This window comes from Brassica oleracea, chromosome C8 (assembly GCF_000695525.1).
Source record: "Brassica oleracea var. oleracea cultivar TO1000 chromosome C8, BOL, whole genome shotgun sequence".
Taxonomy (NCBI): Eukaryota; Viridiplantae; Streptophyta; class Magnoliopsida; order Brassicales; family Brassicaceae; genus Brassica; species Brassica oleracea.
The window spans coordinates 35308039-35324886 of record NC_027755.1 but is presented as its reverse complement, the minus strand read 5'-3'; the positions used below and the strand labels follow the sequence as shown (position 1 = coordinate 35324886).

The 16848-nt window shown below is 39.7% G+C and overlaps 4 protein-coding genes and 1 long non-coding RNA gene across 8 annotated transcripts in view; 2 read left to right on the top strand and 3 right to left on the bottom strand.

Moving 5' to 3' along the window:
• Positions 1–1946, bottom strand: part of LOC106310155 (probable S-adenosylmethionine-dependent methyltransferase At5g37970) — a 4386-nt gene extending 2440 nt beyond the window's left edge. The window contains exons 1-3 of one of the 2 annotated variants that reach the window (XM_013747366.1): positions 1812–1946; positions 1094–1723; positions 638–996 (exon numbers count right to left, since the gene is read on the bottom strand). In XM_013747366.1, the coding sequence (XP_013602820.1) occupies positions 664–996; positions 1094–1723; positions 1812–1880 (1032 nt within the window). In that variant the 5' untranslated portion in view covers positions 1881–1946 and the 3' untranslated portion in view covers positions 638–663. Of the gene's footprint in view, positions 1–514; positions 997–1093; positions 1724–1811 lie in introns of those variants that run through there. The other variant, XM_013747365.1, reaches the window with a different exon arrangement.
• A 1034-nt stretch (positions 1947–2980) lies between these two features.
• LOC106310872 lies at positions 2981–3865 on the bottom strand. Its single transcript, XR_001263877.1, has 3 exons — positions 3820–3865; positions 3657–3726; positions 2981–3557 (listed from the first exon to the last, which is right to left on the bottom strand). It is a non-coding gene; the product is annotated as an uncharacterized LOC106310872 (long non-coding RNA).
• A 232-nt stretch (positions 3866–4097) lies between these two features.
• LOC106309278 (putative F-box protein At4g38870) lies at positions 4098–4755 on the top strand. Its single transcript, XM_013746322.1, has one exon. The coding sequence runs from the start codon at positions 4312–4314 to the stop codon at positions 4753–4755; it is 444 nt and encodes a 147-aa protein (XP_013601776.1). The 5' UTR covers positions 4098–4311.
• A 4755-nt stretch (positions 4756–9510) lies between these two features.
• Positions 9511–10041, top strand: LOC106309276 (F-box protein At2g21930-like). Its single transcript, XM_013746319.1, has one exon. The coding sequence runs from the start codon at positions 9511–9513 to the stop codon at positions 10039–10041; it is 531 nt and encodes a 176-aa protein (XP_013601773.1).
• A 324-nt stretch (positions 10042–10365) lies between these two features.
• Positions 10366–15024, bottom strand: LOC106307674 (GPI ethanolamine phosphate transferase 2). 3 transcript variants are annotated; one of them, XM_013744688.1, is made up of 16 exons: positions 14882–15024; positions 14657–14795; positions 14418–14585; positions 14263–14347; positions 14071–14177; positions 13894–13974; positions 13722–13774; positions 13538–13640; positions 13330–13473; positions 13096–13192; positions 12769–13006; positions 12581–12674; positions 11528–12442; positions 11355–11447; positions 10997–11283; positions 10366–10727 (listed from the first exon to the last, which is right to left on the bottom strand). In XM_013744688.1, exons 1-16 carry the CDS (start codon positions 15007–15009, stop codon positions 10595–10597), a joined length of 2865 nt encoding a protein of 954 aa, XP_013600142.1. In that variant the 5' UTR covers positions 15010–15024; the 3' UTR covers positions 10366–10594. The 3 variants fall into 3 exon arrangements, with proteins under 3 accessions (XP_013600142.1, XP_013600145.1, XP_013600146.1); XM_013744691.1 differs by lacking the exon at positions 14882–15024 and having other exon boundaries at positions 14418–14590; XM_013744692.1 differs by lacking the exon at positions 10366–10727 and having other exon boundaries at positions 11218–11283; positions 11366–11447.
• Positions 15025–16848: the final 1824 nt, after the last annotated feature.

The following is a 16848-nucleotide window of genomic DNA, read 5'->3' as shown; positions in this document are numbered from 1 at the left end:
ATTTATAAAAACTATTTTGTATTTATAAAAAGATGATTTCATATTTATTAAAACTAATTTTGTATTTATTAAACATTTTTTTTATTTATAAAAACTATTTTATTATTTTTTGTATTTTAAATATGTTTTCTATTTCAATTTTAATTTTATATTTTCGAATTTCAATTTAAAAAAATAAATTTATAATTTTCTTTTTTAATTTTGGAAATATTCCGAGGAAGTTTATCCCTCGGAATATTCCGACGACATCTTCCTCGGAATATTCCGAGGAATTTCCGACGAACTTGTGGTCCTCGGAAATTCCGAGGAAATAGGGTTTCCTCGGAATTCCGTCGAAACTTTCCGAGGGATTTCCGAGGAAAGATGAATTTCCGAGGAGTTATTTCCGAGGACTTTTTTCGTCGCTATGTCGTCGGAATAATGTTATTCCGACGACATACCGATGATTTTTTCCCTCAGTAAGCCGCTGTTTTCTTGTAGTGTTAATTCAACAGTTATAGTTACATTCTTTTGCGGTGGAATCTAATCACTTATAGTTATTCATATTAATATTTTATTGGACATTAGAATCAACACCATGAAAAAAGAACACAAAGACATCATTGTAATGGTAAACATTGTCTCAGAATGATCTCACCTCATAGATCTACGTTGATCAGGAAATCAGGTTTTTCGAAGCACAATGAGGTATTGCATTCCGGGTTTGGCGTTGGCTATCTGAGGAAGTAGTTCTTCTGTCTTCTCCTTCACAATCTCATAGGTTTTCTCCATCACATCCTCGCCAAAGTATGAAGCGACAGATCCTCCAACCGTGACCTTAAATGCGAGCGTTAAATAGTCCGAGTCTAACTGATATTCTTCCTTTGAATGGCTAATTTTTTCGAACACTTCGGTCCTGAAACATTTGTTGTTCTCGATTATCCGCTTCAACTCATCCGCATGTGCAAGATAGACAGGCAGTTTGAAAGCGTCGAGCTTTTCTTGATCAATAAGACCCTTTTATTAGAAGACAAAAACCGCATATGTTATAGTATTGATTAGTACTAGATTAAAAAAAGAGAGAATTAAAGTTTTGTGTTTTAATTTGTTTAACCTTCTTAGCAATTTCATTAAGAGAAAATCCAATGATATCAATCATCATTCCATTAACCGTTTCGGACATTTGAACCCCATTTGGTAGACAATGTCCAAGAAACAATAGCAATCCACCGGAGACGAGCTCTTGAGCTCTCGCGTTCAATAAACTCCCCACGTCTATCTTGTATTGATCAAGGTACAAGTTCGCTACCTCTTTTGAGAATCCGGTGCAATGTATGTCCTTGTTCCACACTGGAGAATGGCGCTCTCTAACTCCCTTAGGAATCTTGGATACGAAATGGAGTGCGAAAGAAGCAACTCCCACATGGTAACTGTTCTTAGGAAGAACACGACCAAAGAAAGACCCTGGAACTCCAGTTGCAAAATATCTTCTAGCAGGAGGAAGTGCCCTGAAGAGAGTGTTGAAATCGTTGTTTGAAGAATCGTTGAAGAAAACTTGGAACTCAATGTCTTTTTGATACTTGTGTTCCACGGCATCTATTACGGTTTGTACGGCGGCGAAAGTGTTAGGTCCAGTGGAACAACCGAAATCTGCAATGCTAATGAGACCTGAGGTGAAATCAATGTCGAGCTTAGTGGAGATGGCTTCGTTGATCCTCTCCTTTGAAGCTTCAAGCAATGCTCCCTAATGAACCATATATGTGTTGTAATCAATATCTAATTAAGCTCAAAAGAAATGATTGCTAAATGTATAATAATTTTAATAAAAAAACCTGATGTTTAGAATGTTGTTGGTAACTGTTAGGACCTTCACCGCCGACCATCGTAAATGTAGTCGACATGTTTATCTTCCCTATTGTATTTTGATGATTATTTGTGAGTGAGCTGTGATGGTTATATACATTCTGACAAAAATATAATAATATATATATATATACACATACATATATCAATTGGCCTTTGGGATATTGGAGGGAAGGGGGGATGCTATTGCTGAATGGACTAAACGCAATAAAGATGTTGGGACTATTATACATTTGTATGGTTGTCTTATTTTGTCACGAAATATTACTATGTGCTTCTTTTTTTTTGGGGCAAATTACTTATGTGCTTATTATTCAAAACAATTGCCACAGAGCAAACTTTTTGTGTTGAGGCTGAGAGCCTGAGACTTAACTGGTTTAAAACGTGCGAATGAAAAAATTAATATTATATTGTTAGTTGGTAAAGTTTGTTAGAACATCATTATCGCTCTCGAGCTTATCTTAAGGAGGGGGCCACGAAAATTAATAAAACCGTGTCTTATGTGTGCTAAATAAGGGACGTTTGTTGTGGATTTTGTGCACTGTTCTGTTCGTGGATTTCACTGACACGTGGTGGCCCGCTATTGCTGAATGGACTAAACGCAATAAAGATGCTGGGACTATTATACATTTGTATGGTTGTCTTATTTTGTCACGAAATATTCCTATGCGCTTTTTTTTTTTGGGGGGGGGGGCAAATTACTTATGTGCTTATTATTCAAAACAATTGCCAGAGAGGAAACTTTTTGTGTGGAGGCTGAGAGCCTGAGACTTAACTGGTTTAAAACGTGCGAATGAAAAAATTAATATTATACTGTTAGTTGGTAAAGTTTGTTAGAGCATCATTATCGCTCTCATACTAGCGTATTTTAAGGGGCGCACGAAAATTAATAAAACCGTGTCTTATGTGTGCCAAATAAGAGACGTTTGTTGTGGGTTTTGTGCACTGTTCGTGGGTTCCACTGTTGTCAGTGACGGCTCGCGATTGGTGGGTTTTTTAATTAAATTTTTCTTTTTAGACAAAAAGTAAAAAAAAAAAAAAAATTTAAGAAACTTTTTAATGTGTTCGTGGGATAAAGATGGCCTTAGAGCATGATTAACGCTAAAGGTTCTTAGTTTCTTTTTTTTGGGTCTGATTTAAAAAAAAATAATAATTAAAAACAAACAATCGCGTGTCGCCATGTGTCACTGGGATCCGCGAACAGTAAAAAAATCCAACCAAAATCGCCTATTGCAGAAGAGGAGGAGGAGCTGGGTTTTATGAAAATGGTGGAGCCCATCTCTTAAGAACCCAGACTAATGGTGGCCTTACGAGGTTTCAGAAATAAGTAAACGTGTGTGAGAAAAGATTTGACAAATAATAACGAAATACTTAAGAGATCGACGCTGGATCATTTTCTGAACCACACACTAAGCCCAAAATTACTCTTTAAATTAGAGGATTCACTTTGATGCCCTCCATGGAATGTAGAACAAGCTCATTAGCTACAGATTCCGCCGCGGTCTCCTGACCCCATGTTCTGTCGAAAGAGGATGCATGTTCTTCTCAGTTCTGGCGCTGAACTACGGATTGATCTTGACTTTGAGTTATGATTCTTTGAACTCTGAAAGCATTTTCAAGAAAAATACAGATAAACATAACAAGACAATGATATGAATGTAAGAACCTTTCCTGACTCATCGTGATCCTGCCGTTGTTGACACTTTCCAAACTTCCTGGAAGACAAGCAAGCAAGCAAGCAAGAGTCATAACTGCTTAGCAACAAGATATACACCAATAGCTAGTAAGAAAAAAAAAGACAAACAAAAACAAACCTCTCTTCTCTGAGAATATTGTGAACAGTGCAATCCCAATATATCTCAAGTCCCGGTTAAAATCATAAATCTGTGCAAGCAATGTGTAACATCTTAGAGACTTGCGTTACAAGTAACAACAGTCAGTCGAAGAAAGCTTGGCCAGATCAAGAAGGGGCTTTACTATATTGTCTATTTCAACCTAAGAGAACGTTTTGCCATCTAAAAACCATAGACCAAACAACTTTGCTTCTTTGCTGAGACGACTTTTTATAGCCTCATTTCGATTTTTCGTAATAAAACCGTTCGCCGTTTTTATTTCCTCAGACCCCACCACTCTTTTCTCGTCTAAATGTTTAAAACGACAGCATGTTTAACCAATTTTAAATAATACACATCTGACGCGTTTGATAACGCGGGATCGATAATCAAAACGCAAACGCACCTAGATCTCTTCTTCTCCCTACTCTGCAACAAAGTCAACACAACAAACACCCTTTGTTTCTTCTCTCCCTCTCCGCCATGAAAAGAAAAAGAGAGAGATCAAAGCTTGCAAACGGCAGAGACAGAGTCAAAGCCAGCGACGCAATCGTCGAAGCCACTCACTGTTTCAAAACAGAAAAATACTTCAGATGACCAGACAACAAACTCAGATCCGTTTCCTTCCGATCTCCTAATGGAGATACTCAAACGGTTCCCGGTCAAAACCCTAGCGAGGCTAACGTGCGTATCAAAGCTCTGGGCATCAACCATCAGCCGCCAAGAATTCAACAAGCTTTGGTCTTCTTCAAACCAACAACGTCGTAGTAGTAGTAGTAATACTCTCATCTTCGCATTCAAACGTGACAAAGGCTATGGCCAAGACTGCTTCTTCTTCTCTTCACTTCAAACCAAGAATACACTCGAAGCCTCTGTAACAGCTACTTACCTCACAGCACACCCTGGAGACTTTTCTGCTCCTCCATCTATCCACGGTTTGATCTGCTACGGACCTCCTTCTGAAATCACTGTATACAACCCTACTGTCAAGAACCTTAGAAGTTGTAAAAGGGTTTCTTGTTTGATTCCTCGTCAAGGCAATGCCTTATATACAAAGATATATGTTACACAAATATGGTAACCTAATGACGTTAACAATATACATCGACAAGGCCCATAGGACCCCCAATACCCCCTCTCAAGATGGAGTGTGTAGATTAAACACACCCAACTTGGACTGAAAAACTTCAAACTCCTTGCGTCCAAGAGCTTTCGTTAATATATTAGCTAATTGTGTCTTTGTCGAAACATGTTTAGTAGCAATAATCCCACGAAGTATCTCATCACGGATAAAATGACAATCCATACCAACATGCTTTGTTCGTTTGTGACCAACCGGGTTCTTGGCAAGATTTATGGCTGAAAGACTGTCAGAGTGCAGAGTGATTGGTCCGTTGATCTTAATGCCCAAGCTCGGAAGAAGTTCGCGAAGCCAAAGTAACTCGCTCACTGTGTCAGCCATTGCGCGGTATTCAGCCTCCGCAGAAGACCTCGAAACAACGTCCTGCTTCTGCGTTTTCCATGAGATTGGAGAGTCACCTAGTTGAATAAACCATCCTGTCAATGAACGGCGTGAGAGAGGACATCCTCCCCAATATGAATCACACCAAGCAGAGACTGTGAGCTCTGTACTTGCTTTGAGAAGAATCCCTTGCCCTGGACTGTTCTTGAGATACCGAACTACTCTGAGAGCTGCATCCCAATGAGGAGCTTTCGGATTGTTCATGAACTGAGATAACACATGGATAGCATAGCTTAGTTCGGGTCTTGTTGTGGCAAGATAGATTAATCTACCCACTAAGCGACGATAGCGGAACGGATCAGTCATTGGTTCACCCTCATCACGTAGAAGTTTGTGATTTTGCTCGAGAGGAAACGAAACTGGCTTGGCTCCCATAAGGCCTGTTTCAGCAATGATATCCAAAGAATATTTTCTCTGACAGAGATACATACCAGCTGGGCTACGCGCAACTTCAATACCCAATAAATATCGAAGAATACCTAAGTCTTTCATCCGAAAACATGAACACAGGTACTCCTTAAACTGATCGATCACTGGTTTTGAATTTCCAGTAATGATTAGGTCATCAACATAGACCAGGACATGTATACGATCAGTACCATGTTCATATATAAATAGCGAATAATCCTTGACATTCTTCTTAAACCCGTAGTCGACCAAGGCAGTTTCAAGTTTCGCAAACCAGCACCGAGGTGCTTGTTTTAAACCATATAACGATTTGCGAAGACGGCATACTTTTGTCTTATCATCAGTACGGAAACCAGGAGGAAATTGCATATAGACTTCTTCATCAAGATCACCATGGAGAAAGGCGTTGTGTACATCCATTTGAAAAACCTCCCAATCAAGTGAGACAGCTTGTTGAAGAAAAGTTCTAACCGTGACCATTTTGGCAACCGGTGCAAACGTTTCAGTATAGTCAATACCTTCTGTTTGATGATTTCCGCATACTACAAGTCGCGCTTTATGTCTCTCTAGTGTGCCATCTGCGTTATACTTCAATCTAAACACCCAGCGACAGCTAAGAGCTTTCTTTCCTGGTGGTAAGGTCTCAACTGTCCATGTGTCTCTGTCTTCAAGAGCCACGATTTCATCTGTAACAGCATCTCGCCAATGCTCATCTTCAATTGCATCCTTATAATGAATAGGCTCAGCAGTAGAAGTGATTGCCAGAAGATAGTACTGATACTTATCATAGAATTGAGCACTAGAGATGTAGTTATCAATCGGATATGGTGTTGATGAAGGAGGTGGCTGGTGGAGCAGTGTAGTAATGTAGTCCGCCAATTTTGTAAGTGGCTTTTTGTGTCTAAGTCCACGACCTAGAGCCGTTGGTTCAGCCGGTGCGTCCAAAGTTACAGATGTCTCAGAAGAAGTTACTGAATCTGCAGGAGTAGTGGACTCGTGCTCCACATTGTCATGATCAGTATTGTGGAGAACATTGTTGTCGTGATTACTCGTATCATCAGATATTTGTGTTGTGTCAGCAGAATCTGAGCTTGCAAGTAAAGGGACTGTAGGAATCATTTCTGTTACTGGAACTGAAGTTTCCTGATCATCGAGAATATCAAACTGAAACTGCTCAACTGGAACCACTGAAACCGGGAGAGAATCAGTCGAGGTTGAAGCAAGAGGGAATTCATTTTCACAGAAAATAACATCACGTGAGACAGAGATGATGCCAGTTTCAATATTATAAACACGCCAGCCCTTTTTACCAAAAGGATATCCAAGAAACACTGACTTGTTTGTCCTACTTACAAACTTATCTCCTCCAGTCTTTTGATTACGAACATAACAGAGGCACCCACATACTTTGAGGTGTTGCATCGGAGGTGGCTTGTTATACAAAATCTCATAAGGCGTTTTGCCTTTTAGAACTGCAGTTGGTGTACGATTGATCAAGTAGCCAGCTGCTAAGGCACAATAGCTCCAAAACTCAACTGGAAGAGAGGCCTGAAACATCAAAGCATGGGCGACGTTAAGGAGATGCCGATGTTTCCGTTCAACTTTACCATTCTGCTGCGGAGTTCCCACGCATGAAGTCTCATGAATGATACATTTTTCACTGAAGAATTCTCTTAAGCAAATGAACTCAGACCCATTGTCACTCCGCAATGTTTTAACCTGAGTCGGAAATTGTCTTTCAACCAAAGCAACAAATTCTTTGAGATGTTTTGGTGCATTCTGTTTCGATGACAGTAAGTAAACCCAAACAGCTCGAGTAAAATCGTCTAGAATGGTGAGAAAATACTTTGATCCACAGATAGAAGTAGTTCTGTAAGGACCCCATAAATCACAATGGATTAATTCAAAAGGCATAGTTGTTTTATTACTGCTCAAAGGAAATGATTCTCTTGTCTGTTTTGCACGAATACAAACTTCACATGTCTTAGAATCAAAAACACCATTGCTTAAATCAGAAAACCGCAACATATCTAAAGCTTGAGAAGAAGGATGTCCCAGCCGACTGTGCCACAACTGCTGCGTAGGTGAAGCCGTTTTTGAAACTGCCGAAGCAACATCCATTCCTCTGAAAAAATATAGCCCATTCAGCTGCTCACCCGCTCCAATCAGCGTCTGTGTGATGTGATCCTGGATAACACAAAGTCGATCAGAAATCTGAAATATACATCTCTTTTCCCGAGTCAAGTGTGAGACTGAGATCAAATGGCAATGGAGACCATCCACAAAAAACACATTGTTAAGTGTAAGAGAAGATCCCAAAGAAACTTTTCCATGTTTATTTGAAGTTGTGTATCTCCCATCCGGAAGTTTGATCATCATAGGTGCCATATCACAGATCTCAGTGAGATACTCAATTCTACCCGTCATGTGATTTGAAGCACCCGTGTCTATTATCCATGAGTCAATGAAAGACATACCTGAATGATGTCCCTGCGATTGAGGTTTGCGGTCATTGAGCATGTGGACTAAGGTTTGCCACTGTTGATCGCTGAGACCACTGAACCCAATACGATCAGATGAAGTGATGAGCGAGTTAGCTGAAGCCTGAGAAGGTTCCATGGACGCATGAGTTGCTCGACCAGATTCTGTAGTTTTACCACGAGAAGGTGTGTTTCCAGATGATGAACTTGGGTAGGCATTAGGTTTGTTTCTTGTTCTTTCACCCCACCAAGCTGGATAACCAATTTTCTTGAAGCAATTCTCAGCCAAGTGACCATTTTTACCACACAGTGTGCATTTAAGTGGTCCACTGCGTGTATCTTGTTCTGAACGAGCCTTATTTGGCGTTTGAATGGCAAAACTAACACCACTCGATATGTCTTCATGTAGACGAGCCAATGATTTTGATTCCTCATCTTGAACCAGCACGTTGTAAGCTTCATCAAGAGACGGCAATGGAGTTCGTGACAGTAGTGATGATTTCACGGCTCCGTAAAGTGATTCATCAATTCCCATAAGAAATTGATGCAGTTTATCTTCTTCGCGCTCTCTAGCAATCTCTTCCATGGTCTTGGCTTGTTGATAGTCAGCCAAGCTTGTCCACAACTTTGTGAGTTTGCCAAAGTAGGTTTCAATAGGTGTCCCTTGTTGTCTACAAGTAGCCAGCTCTGTTTTAAGTCTTTGAACACGTTATCCATTCTTCATTGCGAAACGCTTTTGAATTTGCGTCAACAAGTTAGAGGCGTCATCACTGTGAGACAGCGATGAACAAAGAGACTCGTCGATGGTGACTTTTATCCATGACACCACAAGAGCGTTGTTGGCACACCAATCTTCATAGTCTTCAGAATCTTCAGATGGTTTGAGTATATAGATCCATCCACAAAACCAAACTTCTTTCTGGCTTTCAGAGCCAAGCGTATGCTTGCGGACCATTCATCGTAGTTGTGTCCACGCAAAGCAGGGCGTGAGATAACTGTTCCGGGATTGTCTGATGCCGTGAGATCATACGGAGATATGGTTCTCCGAGTTACTTCATGGCGAGACTTTGTTCCCGTTGTGGCAGAGGATTCTTCTGTAGAAACCATTGTTCAGGAGAAGTAGGGCTTAGAGTAGATCGAAACCAGAAAACCTAGATTTAGGTTTAATGCTCTGATACCATGTCAAGAACCTTAGAAGTTGTAAAAGGGTTTCTTGTTTGATTCCTCGTCAAGGCAATGCCTTATATACAAAGATATATGTTACACAAATATGGTAATCTAATGACGTTAACAATATACATCGACAAGGTCCATAGGACCCCCAATACCTACCACGAGACGGTCCACTACTCTCCCCAAGTTCGCTTCTCAGAGGAAGTCCTTGTACCACTACTTGGGGTACGATCCCATCGGCTGTGATTACAAAATGTTGTGTATGACTAAAGGAAAGCACGAGATAGCTCAAGAGCCTCAGGTTTTGAGATTGGGAGAGGAGAGTTCGTGGAGGACGGTTGAAGACTGTCCTCCACACTACTCTTCAGAGTCTCTTCATATATGTATAGACGGGGTTCTATACTACGGAGCTTGTTTTGGGACGGGTACTACTACTAGTGTCGTTGGTAAGGAACGTGGCGTTATGAGCTTTGATGTTCGGTCTGAGAAGCTTGATGTTATCAGAGTACCGCAAGGAAGAGCGAGAAAGTTTACGAGTATGACTAGATACAATGGTAAGCTTGCTCTTATCTACACTGTGTATGGTAAAATCGGATCGTGGGTTTTGGAGGATGCTGTTAAACATGAATGGTCCTCTACGTTTTTCGATTTGCCGAGATTGTCTGGATATAATACAAAGTTTCAAGTGTTTTGTGCCATTGATGATGGTGATGATGCAGGGGAGTTTGTTTTGGCACCAAAGGAATTGCAGGAATCGACTTTCTATGTTTTGTATTATATATGATCCCAAGAAAAAGAGGGTGAGAAAGGTGGACGTGGAAGGAATTACAGAACATGAGGAGCTTCCCCTTTGGGATAAAGACTGGAAGCGTAGGACAATGTCTATCTTCCCTGGTCAGGTTGAGAATCTCATGTTTCTCTAACAGTGCTTTGCAATCAATTCTTCTTCTTCATGAATTTTATGATAATAAGTAATAACCTCCACTGTTACATTTTGCTTGATAACTTGTATCTGAGTTTCATCTTGTTACAGGTCTTATAATCAGTTTATTGCTGCTATATTTTTAGTTTTGGTTTTGTCTCTGGATTTTAGAGTTCATGTACTCATGCTAGTAAAGAATTTCTTATTTACATTTGATTTTTTTTTTCCTGATAATCTAGTAAGATTATTACAATCTGTTCATTTAAAAAGTCAAAACCATATATCCAACTTTAATTAATTTAGACATTAAACATACTCTCAAAAGTTAAACATAACTGCAAACTAGCAGTAGCAAAATTGTAAACTAATAACTGTAAATTCGATAGATCACCTCTAAAATTAAATCATAATTAAACTACGAGTCTACCACCAGTTGTTGTGTTTTGCTTCTAAGGAAGGTAGTGACGGAGAGAGCGTAGGCGACTGTAACAGCTACGATACAAACTCCAACGTATGTGCAAACAGTGGTTGCACACACGTACAGATACCTGTTCACATTGTTCACCAACACCACTAGTCAACAACAATTTCTTCTATCGGTCTAATGAGATTTGGTTAAGGGTGTTCAATTCAATTAAACTAAACCGAAAAAAACACAAACAGATTCAATCAAGATGTATCCGATCAGCAACAGAACCTAAATCAAATCCGGTAAGGTGTATAAAGATTTCATTTTTACATTGGTTACTAGTTCTGAACACCCCTAACCGGTTAACCTAAAGCAATAATGTGTTTCAAGACGGAAGCAAATACTTACTTGGGAGAGAAGACGCTCCACACAAAAAGGTGATTCCTCATGAGTAGCAGGACCACAGTATACGCCGTCAAGAGTATTGAATTTATGCAGAGCGGCACGAGACAAGGGAGACCAAGCTTTAGCTTCAAGAGTTGTCCTAGATCCGTGTCGGAGTGAGCCAAGTGTGAATGGTTTCTTAACTTTTCACCAATGTACATCACCAAGGATAAAAGGAACAACAGGGGAGATGCATAGGTGATCATGAACATCAAGATTCCAGAAAGTATTGTAGAATGACTAGAGATTCCCTGAGAAAAAGAGTTTGGTCGAATGTGTCAGTGTTTTTGGGTTTACAAAATGAAAAGAAAAAGAGGCTTACAATAAAAGCACCAGCAACATCGATGGTTGCTAAAGTATTGCTGTTTCCAAGAGCAAAGTGACCTGCCATTCCCATGTAATAGAGTGCAGCAATCTATAAAAAAGAAGGAAAGCTTAAATTGATGAGCTTTTTGCAGCATCATTTACGAACAAAGAACCAAATTTAAAACCAACCTCGACACATTCGTTGACATGCACATCTTTAGAGGAAAGACATGAACTTGCTAAGATTTGGATGAGTAGCAAAAGTATGGGTCCTGAGTTGATCGGCTGTTGTAGAAGCAGCTGTAGAAGACACCAGCATAGTACGTATGCAGAGCCAATCAAATACAAGCAATCACCTGCTACAGCTAGAAATGACTTGTCTTTCTTTAGCATAGACCATGGTAAAACTAAAGCTCCTCCACCCGCAGATATAGAAAGAAGAAGATAGATAACTTTTGCTGTTACGGTGGCTCCATTATCGGTTCCAAACATATCACCCTTGTATCTCCAGGCATGCAGCAGAATTAGGAACCCACAAATTGAGAAAACAAAAGCTTGGATGCGGACACTTTTTCTATTCGACCCTGTTCGAAAGAGAGTGAATAATCCTAGACCAATAACAAGAAAGCTCGAGATTAGCTGGATCCATTTGACATAACTACCGCCAGCTTGCTCTAGCCACTTAGAAATATCAGGAAAGTAAGTCCAGTTCACGCCTCCTTGATGCCAACCTCTCAGTAGTCTACCAGATATAAGAAGCAGGAAGATTGAACCGATTCTATACTCTCCAAGTGAGTTCAGCCCTTTGGAGAAACTGAATGACTTTACTGTCTTGAAAAGTAACAGAAGATAGAATGTGGATACCATGAAATGCCATATATAGTGCTCTTCTTCCACCATTGAACTAGATCCCATACTTATAACGAGGATCAAAAGAACTGCCAAAATGAACACCTCTTCCAAATTCAACAGATAATTCAAACTACAGACTTGATCCTTCGGCTCATTGTAAACCTCTTTGAATAAGGACAGAAAGAGAGTGGCACAGACGACGCACGAAAGAATCATGGCACTCACTCCAAGACCCAGTAAGAAAACTGGTTTCTGCCAACAGAGAGAATATTTAAAATCGTTAGATTGAAATACTACAGATTTGCTAGACTTGGAAACTAGTGAAGATTGAAAATCGTTCGTTTTCCAAAATAATGTTCACAGAATTCTAAGAAAAGATGTCAAACATACTTCAGTGGTTTTGCTTGCTAACCACTCACTTGCAGTTTTCAGAAAGGCGTTATATGCATCTAAAGCTCTGTTGAAGTCTTCAGCGGCACTAGACCTATTAACATGAAAGCCATTCAAGGAGTTAGTTTTTAAGGAGTTCAAAGTCATGAGGAGCACCGCCAGTAAAGCCATCCATACAAATTACGCACTCTGTTAGCTTCTTGGACTTCCAAATGCCATGGAGGACAGCAGCGTTCCTAAATAAGCAAATAAGTTGTTTCTCTTTATCCCCAGAGCACTCACTAATATCCGTACCAAAACCCTCACAAACTCCGTCAACGAAGCACTTGCAGGAGAAGCCTTCAAACAAGGAATTTGGTAACTGTGCTTGCATTAGCCTGAGTAACTGCCATGAATTCAGTTCTAGTGCCCGTAGTTGCTCAAAATCTGAAATGATTCCATACGTTAAAGAAAAAACAGTCAGATGCGTTCCCACAGGTTCGAACTGAAATTACAAGGGCTCAAAAGTGGTTAACCTCTTAAATAATCAAGTGTTCCTGGGACAAGGACTCCAACATTGTTCTTTGGGATCGGCACACCAAATAGAAGAGCTAATGTTGGCGTCAAATCTACCTACATCAAAATATTCCATTGGTTTCATATCATGAATAACTTATTGTCATCAATACTCTTTCCAAACGAGGTAGGTGCTTGACTGTTTAAAAAAAAGGTAATCAAATATATTACAACAATTGCAATGACTGTTTTACCTGGAAAGCTAAATTATTGGTAGCGCCAGCATAATCAGAAATATTGCTACTCAAGCCAATAAAGAGCATTAGGGAGTCAGTTTCTTCATATGAAGATCCTCCATGATTTCCGTTCTCAGTCATGCCATGATCACTGACTACTATCTGTAAATGAAACTCAACTAAGATGACTACGACATAAGTACCACCAAACACAAAAAGTACTCACCAAAAGGGTCCGTCCTTGATCATGGCTACGATCCACCATGGCTTTTAAATGCATTGTTCTAACTATATCATCCATTTCTTTGAGTTTTGAAGCCATCAAGGGGCTACAACAGAGAAACAAATAATAAGATGCTCTGCACATACAACCTTTCTACTCAAAAATGTGTAATGAGACTAGCAAAGACCTGTTACGGCCGCCAGTATGTCCAACATGATCCAAGCCAAGGTAATGAAGGATCTGATAAGGGGTAGATCTAGTAAGAACAAAGCACAGTAAAACTCAAGGGATTTGCTTCGAAATCACTACTACATATCGCAGGAAATTGAGACGAATCAGTTGGCGGTCAAGTAACTAACCAAGAGATTCCAGTCATCATTGTTAAGCTCATTCGGCAAGTGGCGGGACACATTTTTGTCTACCTGTACTGTATCTTTGACCTGAAAACACACATATATTGCTCATATCACCATCACACAGATAGGGAAAATTCTATTCGACATGAATAAAAAATAAACTATCACACAGAAACTCACAAAGAAACTGCTAACACCATCATGTCTCATGAATAGCCCCGGGAATAACTTGATCCATGTCTCATCTCCGAGCATCACCATTTTCCAACCAATCCTAAGAAACTGACCTGGTAACATTTGGAGCACAGCATTCCTATCAAATTGCATATGCTTGCAAACATGAAACATTAACAAAAAAAACTCAATAGCTACCAAGAAGGTTGTCATCTAAGAGGGCTTGCGTGTTAAAATTGAAAGCCACATCCAAGAAACCACCAATTGCTCCAGAAACCATTGCCTGAAAACACCAAAATTAATAACTCAAGTCCTCTTAAACCATAATCATCCACATCAAAGATCACACACACCTTCAGCCTCGGCATTGTAACAGTTGGAGGAGCAGCTTTAGCATGGTAACCAATTGCATCTCCACTAGCCAGCAGTGACTGTGTATAAGGCATAGACTCTTTCCACACCTTCCATGGAGGTTGACCATCCTTCCCCAGTACAAACTCCCCAGGAAGACCATCTATAACCTAAACTAAGCATCTTTCAATACTCTTAAACATTCTCTCACAATCTTAACATCTTAACAACAAGTGCATACCATCAAAATCAATCGATCATATCTAGAAGAGATGCCAGACGATTCCTGGTAGAGCAATCTCAGTTTCTCAGGATGAATCTCCGACTCGTTCTTATTCGGCGCAGGATCACAGAGAGGATGACGATAACTCTCCGAGCCACTGAGATTCAACATACAAACAGAAGAAAATGAGAGTAAAGCAAAAATCAAATGGAGTAGATTCACCTTCGCAGCCAAAATGGTTACCTGACGCCAGAGAGAGTCGGCTTGACGGGGAAGAATCCGAAGACGAAAATCGAAAGTCCGATGATCTGAAGGAATATTCCGGCGACAGTGAGGATCGTCAGCCTCGTACACGTCATCTCCGTCGACATTTCGAGATCGGGCGAAAGAAGAAAAAGAAAAGGTCATTGTAAAGATGAAATCCATGAAATGGGCTTTACAAAGTCGGCCCAGTAAAAAGCCCATTAGGATTTTGTTTTTAGTAAGTGTCACTGTTGTTTGATTCAGTGTCAGTGAGTACTACTGAGTAGGGTCTGTTGAGGCCTAAAAATAGCTAAAAGGTTAGGGGCATTGTTACTCAGAGGTTGGGCAAGGTCACGAGTCCACTCATAAAAGAAACTCTGACACTTTGACAGTGTGTGAGAACACTGTGTCACGTGCGGCTCGTACTGCTAATTTTTTTTTTTTTTTTTTCTCGTACTGCTAAGTTTTCAAAATACAAATGATTTTGTGGAAATTTAGTCACGTGCAGCAACCCGATTGAAGCGTTTCAGTTTATACGCCAGTCTTTTGTGGAAAGACTTATTTTAAACTCTTAACAGTTTTTGTGTGTGTGTGTGCACAAAAAAAAAACAGTTTTTGTGTTTATTTATACACCAAGTTGTCACGGACTGATTTCTTCGCAGCAATCAGGACGTGCGGCCTTAGCAACTTTCACCTTTGTGATTTGCTAAGTCAACTTTTCGGATAAATCGATCAGCACTTAGAGAGAGAGTATGAACGTTTTTAGAGAGAGATCAGAGCTTATGGAAGTGTTTTCTTATTGAAACTTGGTATCTTATAAATGAGGGGTGACCCCCTTTATATACACTTTCACCTCCCCAAAGGACGGTTCAGATCAAACCGATCTAAACGGTTGAGATCTTTTCCCTCATGTGAAGATACTTCACCTTTACGTACTTCCACATGAAGTGTCTTCTCCCTTAAGTATTCTACAATGTTCCACACATTTCTACACTTATCCATACTTAAAGATATTTTACAAAAGGCTTAAAAGCTTAAGAAAATCTTAAGTAAAGTGGGTTTGATTCACTTCTGGCCGATCTTTGGTTGCCTTCATGGACGTTTTGGGTTTTCAAAATGGCCGTGACAAAGTTTGTATGAAAGAGGTCGAGAAAAATTAATTTTGTTTTTCTTTGGTCAACACCAGAGAAAAAGACAAAGTAGCATGAAAAAGATTCAGTAAGCCAAAAAAATGGACTGGGACTAAATTTGTTAAGAGATAGATGTAAATAGTGTTTCTGTTTAACGTGTGTTTGGCGGATTCTTTTTAATTCAATCTTTATAGATAGTTTAGGGAAATAAATTTCCGATCTTCACGGATAGTCCACGAATGTCTTTGTGTACTGACGGACAACCCACATATGTTCTTGTGTCTTGATGTACAGCTCACGAACTTGTTTTGGTCTGTATGTTAGAAAACAAAGCCTGGCTTTAAATGTGTAGGAATATCCTACAATATTGGGATTTAGCTAAATGGTTCCACAGACATGAAATTAGAAGTGGTAAAACTTCATCCTTCTTGTGGTCTCCACTGGGTTGTCTTTCTGGAACAAAGATTGTATTGATGTGGAAATTTTGGATTATGCTATTGTATGAAGATTATAACAGGCCAGTGGAAAAAAAAGATTGTTGAATACAATAGAGGATAATATTGAAAATGTAAGGGCTAAAATAAGGCACGAAGAAGCATATTTTGGTTTATAACGACATAACGAACACAAATTCAAAAGTAAGTTAATTAAACTTTGAATCCTAAACGAGAAAAACGTTTCTTGCGTAGTTGGACTATATAGGTTTGGTTCTCTTGTGCAATACCGAATACTCTTTCATCTAGTCGATTGCGATGTATAACAACCTATTTACATGAGATGAGATGAGATAGTATGTCAACTTAAACCATCATGTGAATTTTTAATGTGTTGTTCTTC

Bases quoted from the DNA above. Each gene is read 5' to 3' on its own strand.
- LOC106309278 (XM_013746322.1), top strand. From the start codon at position 4,312: ATGGAGATACTCAAACGGTTCCCGGTCAAAACCCTAGCGAGGCTAACG.
- LOC106309276 (XM_013746319.1), top strand. From the start codon at position 9,511: ATGTTGTGTATGACTAAAGGAAAGCACGAGATAGCTCAAGAGCCTCAG.
- LOC106307674 (XM_013744688.1), bottom strand. From the start codon at position 15,009: ATGTCGACGGAGATGACGTGTACGAGGCTGACGATCCTCACTGTCGCC. The intron at 14,586-14,656 runs GTATGCACTTGT...TGCTTAGTTTAG, and splicing joins ATGATCGATTGATTTTGATG to GTTATAGATGGTCTTCCTGG. The intron at 11,448-11,527 runs GTTGGTTTTAAA...TCTTTTTTATAG, and splicing joins ATGTCAACGAATGTGTCGAG to ATTGCTGCACTCTATTACAT.